We start from the raw sequence: 8,361 nt of genomic DNA on the forward strand, positions 1-8,361 counted from the left end.
TATATATATATATATATATATATATATATAAAAATTTTTATTGATTTAGATAAGAATAAAGAAAAAACTGTGAATATAAATGAGTGAGTAAAATAATGTTTTGTATTATTTAATTGTTAATAAAAAAATTTTCCAGTAGACTTACGTAAACACTTCATAGAAAAATTATTTTGAAAAATAATTTGTTATATACTATGATGTAGAGTCAACGTAATGCTAAAAATGCTTTAAGCATTCTTTGATCGATCAATTCGTAAAATTCTTTCTTTCAATTGATCAATCAAATGCTTCAAAACATTTATAGTAAGACTTTGATCGCACCCATAAAATTGCAAAAAATTATCACATATGACAATTGTCTAATCCTATATCCTTAATAGTATTCATTCGTAAGATCAGTTCTCATTAACTTCTTTTATAGTTGTAGCTACGTACGTTTTGCAAAAGACGGATGATATTACAAGAAAGCTCTAAACTGAGGCTGTTTTAGCTGAAAATAAAAGTATAACTGAAAGAAACAATAATTGAGAAAGAGAATGAAATAAATACATTAATAAATAAAATACAGTTCTTGTAATCATCCCCACTGAATAAAGTAATTTCTAAATACTACAACTTTTAATTAGCAGCACCATCTAATGTATTTAATTACGTTATTTTATATGAATAGAGTCACATGTTTGACATATATATATGCAATTAATATATTTTGCAATAACGCATATGTATGCGTTAATTATCAATTATAAACTAGTTATAAATGCATCAGTGGTACAGGAATATTATTTGAGTACATGCAATGTATGCATAATACAAAAATCGAATAGATGCTGAAATAATTTTTTAAATAAATTTAAATAAATTCATAAATTTCATAAATTAGAAACATAAATAAAAATATAATTTTCCTATCATATCTTTATATACCACAATTTTACACATCTAATTATATGTATGACATTAATAGAACTGATTCTTATTAACATATAAAGCATATGATAACAATATAATTGTTAGTTTTTCAGAACAAAGCACATTATTAAATTGATAGTTATATTGTATATAATCTAAGAATTAGTTAATATTATAGGAGTTTAGTAATTAAAATTACATGCAGTTTATTCTGCATATATCTATGTTAAATACATAATTACTGACAAAGTAAATTTTTATATAGAACATCTACTCCTTAAAAATAGATCAATATATATTTTAATACGCAATATTTCATATTGCATTATTTGGCTTAAATGTAATCATTAGCATTTCAATGTTAGATCATAAGCAGAGAAATGTCTGTAACATAAGATTTTTTTAATTATATTAAAACAGATACTTAGTTATCACTTCTTATAATATTACAATATCGAAACATAAATACCTGTTATAAACTCTTGGATTTTTGGCTTATAAATCCAGAAATTTAAGAGAAATCTCTATTCGGGAAAATGGCAGGTGCTACCAATGACCATACATAAAGAGCCAAACACATCCATGAAGAAATAATTTTCACCCACATTGAAGCATTGTTTGCATTCAATGTTTTCAGATCGGAGTTTGGTCTATTAAAGATATCAATAGTAGCATTGATGGATTAAAACAAATATAGTTTAACGTTATAACATTATAGATACGCACTGATACCAGTTAGTGAGTGTCATCATAACATACAAAGTAGCAAGAGCAAACATAAGATGGAAGAAACTCCAGTTGTATGCCACTTTTTCTTCTTCATTGTCCCATACCTTAGTTACGTGTCCACCTTCTGCATCGGGATTGCGTCCTTCTACTGTAGTATAATCTAATTACATTTAGGAAAACAAGAAATAACACAAAATAAAAAGCTACTAAGCTACAAATAAAAATATTGAACAAGCACTGGCTTTCATAAATGTTTTTGACAGCATGCTGTAATATGCATGTATGTAAATGTTCCTTCATTATATATGTACTAAAATCAAAGGAAAAATTAGAAATTAACTTGCAGCATCTAATATTTAATTTTAATATTATAAAAACACTATAATATTTATGATGGTAACAAAAAAAAGAATAAAGGTAAACACACACTACTAGTAAGCAAAAAATCTATGTCTAACTACCTCCTCCTTTCACTTAACCAAATGTTAATGAATAAATTATATAATAAAATCGAAATTGCTTGGGAATAATAGCGCATATATCGAAGATATATTTTATATAATTAGATAGCATAATTTTGCAATTTTAAACAACTTAGGAATGAATATGACTGTTTATTCCAAGAGGAAAGTCCCTTAAGAGTTTGATTGTTTTCTAAATCGGTTGTTATTAACAAGAGGGAAGGGGAGAGGGGATTAACTGAACAGTCTACTTAGCTCCCACAAAAAATTTTTTTAGCTCATCGAAATAAATGTTAATATTTTTTTGCGGATTTTGAAAGCGCACAAATAGCGCATTATTATATAATTTATTCATTAAGATTTTGTTAAGGGGGAGAGGACCAGCTAGGCAGACGTAAAAAATCTAGTTATTTCATACTACACAGTTATAAATATAGAAAATATATTTTCAATTATCTATATAAATTAATCAATAACTTCATTTACAAATATTCAAATATATGAATACATTATTTTAAAGATAGAAATGTAAATAACAAGATTCATAACTAGAAAATAAATTCTATTTGTAAAATAGTGTGTGCCTACCTTCATTGTCGATAAGAGACTGCTCTCCCTCATTCCTAACTATAGAAAAATTGATATTGTTTAATACAAAAAAGTAATAGTAACTACTGAATTCAAAAAGAATCTTTCATGAACAATTAAACAATTATTAGACTAGCAATTAAGATTACAATTGGATTGAAATTTGACGAAAAAAAAAAAAAGAAATTGGAAGAAAGAAAACTAATATTTAATAAATTTTGTTTTAATTGGTCAAATTTCAATTCATCTTAATCTTAATATCTAGTTTGATATGCGACATGTTTTCACAAATGTAAAGTACTAAAATATATACATATAACAAAAATTAATTAAATAATATTTACCAGCTCCGTTATCCTGAACTAATACATTTTCAGACATTGTAATCTTTGATGATTTGGACGCTGTACGTAAGGAACTATATAAAACGCAGCTAAACCATATCATTAATCCAATAATGCTTTCTTTATCAAATGTAACACGATTTTTGATATCATTATTCGAGATACCAGGGAGAAAACCAGGATTGCACGCTGAATCTATAAATTCAAGTAATAACAAATCAAGAATAAAATATGGATTGCTAAAAGCTTTCATCTCAGTAAATCATTAATCTCTACCTGGGCTGTTTGATATACCGCTCCATGTTAAGTATACCACATATAATGTTACAATGGAGGACTGAAGCAGTCCAGATCGTGGTTGATGTTCTTGCACAGTCGGTAAAATTGATATAATACTGGTAATGACGCACAAAATCAAATTAAACGAAATGAAAAACTTATTTAGGGCACACTCACTTGGCTGTAAATACACAAAACAAGCGAATAATCCCGTGTCTTGAAGATGTTTAAAGCTAGATGTCTTAAAGCTAGATAAAAAACATAGTTAATAATCTTACATGAGTATAATATATATAAAGTAGCACTATTCCAGTAATGGAGAAAGTATAATTGAAGACAGATGTACCTAACAGTGCAGCGTACCTAAAAGCACATATTTCATAACAAAAACACCTGCATTGTATAATTAAACAGTGTAGTAAAATAATCTTTACCATCTTTTTGACTCGGTTTCCTCATAAGTTCCTACCCAAGCATCAGCCCAAGTATGGGCAAAATCAACAATTAGAATTAGCTGAATAATTATAAAGAGGAAACCTCCTAACATCCCAAAATACATCCAAGTAGAACCGAATGATCTTTCCGGGATGAAGAAAGCGCCAATGATTCCACCAATTATCAAAAGATACTTGATTGCCCAGAATCTGAGAATTTCATATAAACATCACTAGTCAGTTTTAAAAACGCTACACTGTAATATGTGTCAATTTAATTTACCCATTTTGTATAGCTGCCCGTGGATCATGTGAACTTTTTACTCTGATCATTATTACAGACATTAAGAAAAAGAACAAGGAAAGAATGAAGCAAATTCTATAGACAGCTAAATAACCTACTGCAGCCTCACAGTTAACAGTTTCCGGTGGAACATAATTAGAGGAGCTGTTTGCACAGAATGGGACCTGTTTGAAAAATCGTAGTATTAACGTGTTTCTTCTTTATTTCAGATTAATCGCGTTCAGCAGAATATTTTCGGAGTGAATATTTATTTTCAGAGTGCTTATTGGAGATTATACTTTTAGACTTAGAGGAACAGTCTTATTCCAGTAAAGAAAATTTCCAACAAGCTGGAAAATAAATATTCTGCTGAATGTGTAATCATTATTTCTGACGTTACCTTTTTAAGAGCGTTTTGAAGACCAGGAGCCATAGTGATACAGGCTGCAATAGCTCCCAACATCAAGAGCAGCGCATACATGATACGAGTGCTCGTGCTGTTCCTGCACGAAGGACACTGAGAGCAGCAAAAGCTGCAAGCTGTGCTTCCGCACAAGCACGCAAGCTATATGATAAAAGAGAGCAATATAGAGCCCAAATAATTCGTAAATCAATAAAACAAAAATATACAATAGTAAACATTTTATATATGTATAATCCAGTCTTATATTTTGACAATGTTAAAATAATTCTATCATAAGGATCTTTAAAAATGACACTGGCACTGTTTTCTCAATATATATCAAAATCAATAATAGATATATATGTATAATCAAATAACAAATATGATGACCTAATTAGATATTCAATGACTCATTCAAACCTTTGAAAGATTTTTTACACCAAAAAATATTAAATTAAAATTGGTTTAATTGCGTTAAAAGAAAGAGTTAAGTATAATATGTCTTTATTTGCGGAGGCAATAAAACAAACGTGACTGGTGACGATCCCAGAGATCAATAATGGAATACAACTGTAATCACAACATAATTATAATAAAACACTGCGAATAATCTCGACAGAAAGTGCATTATTAATTTCGGTGAGCGAAGAGGAAAGAAAAAAGATCTATTAAAGAAGGATGAATCGAATATACGATAATTATCTCCGACCCATACCTGAGCCGTTGAGCACACAAGACCCATGACGATTTTCTCCGGGCTATCGAGGGGAACGAGGCAAAATGTCTCAAGAGACTGGAAGAGACTCGGAACTGGAGGCGACCGAAATAAACTAAATAAAACGGATCGTGATCGTCGTGAAAAACAAGAAACGCCACAGGGAGGCACAACAACAATATACGAACTAACACTACTGCTTGCAGGCAACTTCACGCGATCAGCTGACCCTGACGTCAGAACAAGTCAGACGTCACAACTCGCCACCTCGCGGCGCACTTCGCATAGCTCCGACGTCAATTGATTGGTCGAACGCACGACGGCGGCGACTCGTCAGTCAACAGTACTACAGTGCTGGCAGCTGCTGGCAGCACAGTTTGGCGTTCGGTCACGGTATCCCACAATCGTGCGCGTGTTCACGCGTTGTCATCATCGCTAAAAAAAACGAGGAAACACAGAACTGGACGGAATACGCACACGCCGATGCTGCAAGTATAAGCGACCTATTGTCTAGAATTACTGCAAACGAAGCTAACACTGCACGCTCGTCTAATTGTCGCACAATGTCTAAACGCATAATTCTAATAGCAATTGAATTTTCCTGAAACGAAGCTTCACAGCATGCAAGATAGCTATTGACGTGTACTCGATACTGGGGTGTCGGCCACTCCGAGGCTTGTGAGAGCCAAAGGGCTAGCAATGTATAAGCTTAATATGAGACGCGAGTGAGAATCTTTGTTATGATAATATTAATAAAATATATGCAGACGTAATTTGAATTTTGTCTCATATACTCAGTTGATTTAGTGAGGAAGTATATATTCGCATTTATTTGCATTGATTTGTGTTTTTAATACGATACAACGTTACGTATCATGTTTCTAACTTTGATCATGGGGATAAATGCGGATGTAAGTCCTATATTGCATGCACCAATATTATATTAATTATTTTAGAAATTTAATGCCCTTTCCTTATGAGATCTCATTTTTTTCTGACGAAAGTTTCTAAACATATTTTATGTCTGACAATTTTTTTCTACATAGAAAAAAAGGATTTTTAAAAGTATTAGTAATTCAGTCAATAACAGTACAATTAAAAAAAATGTTTATTCAATAACAGAATTAATAAAACAAAAAACATTTTATTAAAACAAGAGTATAGCATATTTGTTTCATTAATATTGTTATTGAATTAATAAAATTATTTTCAATTAAACTGTTATCTATGTATAACAGCTACTATTATTAATACAACATTTTTTTCATGTAAAAACTTTTTCTATAATTCGATCACTCAAACTATACTGGATTAATTCACATTAAAGGCTTTATATAAAATACTGCATTAATTCTGTTATTGAATAAACATTGTTTTTAATTATACTATTATTGACTAATACTTTGACAATGAAATAATACATGTATATTCTGTTAAAAAACATAACATTATTAGATATCTATTTAAAATATTTATATGGTTTTAACTTTGCTATTCATGTATAGTAGCTTTGAATATGCACTAATAAAAAGCTTATTCTTTGTTGAAGAACTATTTAAATTGATGCACACAATAAGTTGAAGTATGAAACAAACTAAATTTTACTTTAATTTATTCCACACCAATATGCACCAGGTCAGAAGTTCATCGATAAGGAATAGATTATAATTTAATACATGTGATTGAATTCGCTATAAAAAAAATTTTGCAATTCTTAGCATTTTATATTTTTTTTATGTATTATTTATATTTTAAATAATATCTAATGATCGTGGAACATATATGCAATTCATTTGTATCTTATTGTAACAATACTTTATATTGCAATTTAATATAATTCTTACATTTCTATTTCTGATTTCAATTTCTTTTATTAGTACATAGATTTATGAAAATGTTATACACAGAATTAATTGATAGAAAATAACTTTTTTTGAAGTATTGCGAAATTTTTCTATTATACAATTTTTGCAAAAAATACAAATTTTTGCAAAAAAAATATCACATCCGTAACAATTTATTACATTAAATCTCCTTTATTAAACATCTTTTTCTATCTTAAAATTATATTTCTTTTAAAATGTGTTCTGAAAACGAAAATAAATTTTTTTCTCATTTCTTCTAGAATTCAATTCATCATATTGGATGTATTTCAATTTCTATCGCCTTTTAATTCTCGGTTACAGACTTCTATGAATATTTTTAAATATGCAGACTAAAATGAACCGTACTGTAACCTGTATATTTCGTCGCACAAGATTGAGCTATGTTTAGATTTTGAATAAACGGCTGTTTCGTGAGAAACGAGAGCAGAATGCGGCCAGTTCTAGTCCTTCGTATATGGATGATTGATTTTCATAATGTTCACAAGTGCGTGGGTTACACTTTTGTCAACAATTATAAAAGCTCATAAATGTTATCTTATCGTTATGAATCATTTTTCCCATGACATTTCGCTATGGAAAACACGAGATATAACTTGGTCGTTGTGGATCATTAAAATGCAGCTAAAATAGAATCCATTTCTCATGTTTACCGGCTTTAATAACTTTTATGCACGCGTGCCGCAGGTTATTTATGCTTGTCGTATTGTTTTGAAGATGAGAGTCGGATTAATCATTTTATGCAATGTCGTACACGACATATACCTACGAAGCTCTCGGAATTCTTTCACTGTCAGGATTTACTTATCAATTTTTTGCGACATGCGATAAAGAAACAATAAAAAATTCATTGAAGGAGTTAATAGATATTAATAATCTCGACAAGATACAACAAATAATATTTCCTACAAATGTAAACACAATTAAATGTAATAATAAGACAAATTTCGCAACCACTTAATGCTTTACAATATTTCTCTGCAAATATATTTACTAATTGATTGACTTATAACAGCAATATTTTTACATAAGCTTAATATGTTCTTATTATATTATATTATAGTCATATTTTTAATCTTTTCGTTTACAGATTTGTAAAAAGTATTATACATAGAATTAATTGTCAGAAAATAATCATTTTTCTAAAAACTTGCACAAAAAGCCTATCATCCACAGCAATTTTAGAATTGAAAGCAAGTTTATTAAATATTTCCGTTTTTTAAATTATATTTTGTAGTATATAAAAAGTAATATACATTATATATATATATATATATGTATAATAATATATATATATATGTATATATATATATATATATATATATATATA

General features: G+C 29.0%; 1 protein-coding gene across 1 annotated transcript; it reads right to left on the reverse strand.

Moving 5' to 3' along the window:
- Positions 1-1,423: 1,423 nt before the first annotated feature.
- LOC105618223 (probable serine incorporator) lies at positions 1,424-5,175 on the reverse strand. The gene is made up of 10 exons (XM_012199765.1): positions 5,149-5,175; positions 4,431-4,595; positions 4,031-4,215; positions 3,748-3,957; positions 3,592-3,676; positions 3,311-3,494; positions 3,035-3,229; positions 2,691-2,729; positions 1,639-1,801; positions 1,424-1,562 (listed from the first exon to the last, which is right to left on the reverse strand). The coding sequence occupies exons 1-10, from the start codon at positions 5,173-5,175 to the stop codon at positions 1,424-1,426; spliced, it is 1,392 nt and encodes a 463-aa protein (XP_012055155.1).
- Positions 5,176-8,361: the final 3,186 nt, after the last annotated feature.

This window comes from Atta cephalotes (genome assembly GCF_000143395.1).
Source record: "Atta cephalotes unplaced genomic scaffold scaffold00016, whole genome shotgun sequence".
Lineage (NCBI taxonomy): Eukaryota > Metazoa > Arthropoda > Insecta > Hymenoptera > Formicidae > Atta > Atta cephalotes.

What these genes read in the sequence shown, in the direction of transcription:
- LOC105618223 (XM_012199765.1), bottom strand. Translation starts at nt 5,175, where the DNA reads ATGGGTCTTGTGTGCTCAACGGCTCAG. An exon ending in CGGGCAGCTATACAAAATGG is followed by an intron (nt 3,958 to 4,030) that starts GTAAATTAAATT and finishes TGAAATTCTCAG; the next exon opens with ATTCTGGGCAATCAAGTATC. An exon ending in ACACTCACTAACTGGTATCA is followed by an intron (nt 1,563 to 1,638) that starts GTGCGTATCTAT and finishes TATCTTTAATAG; the next exon opens with ACCAAACTCCGATCTGAAAA.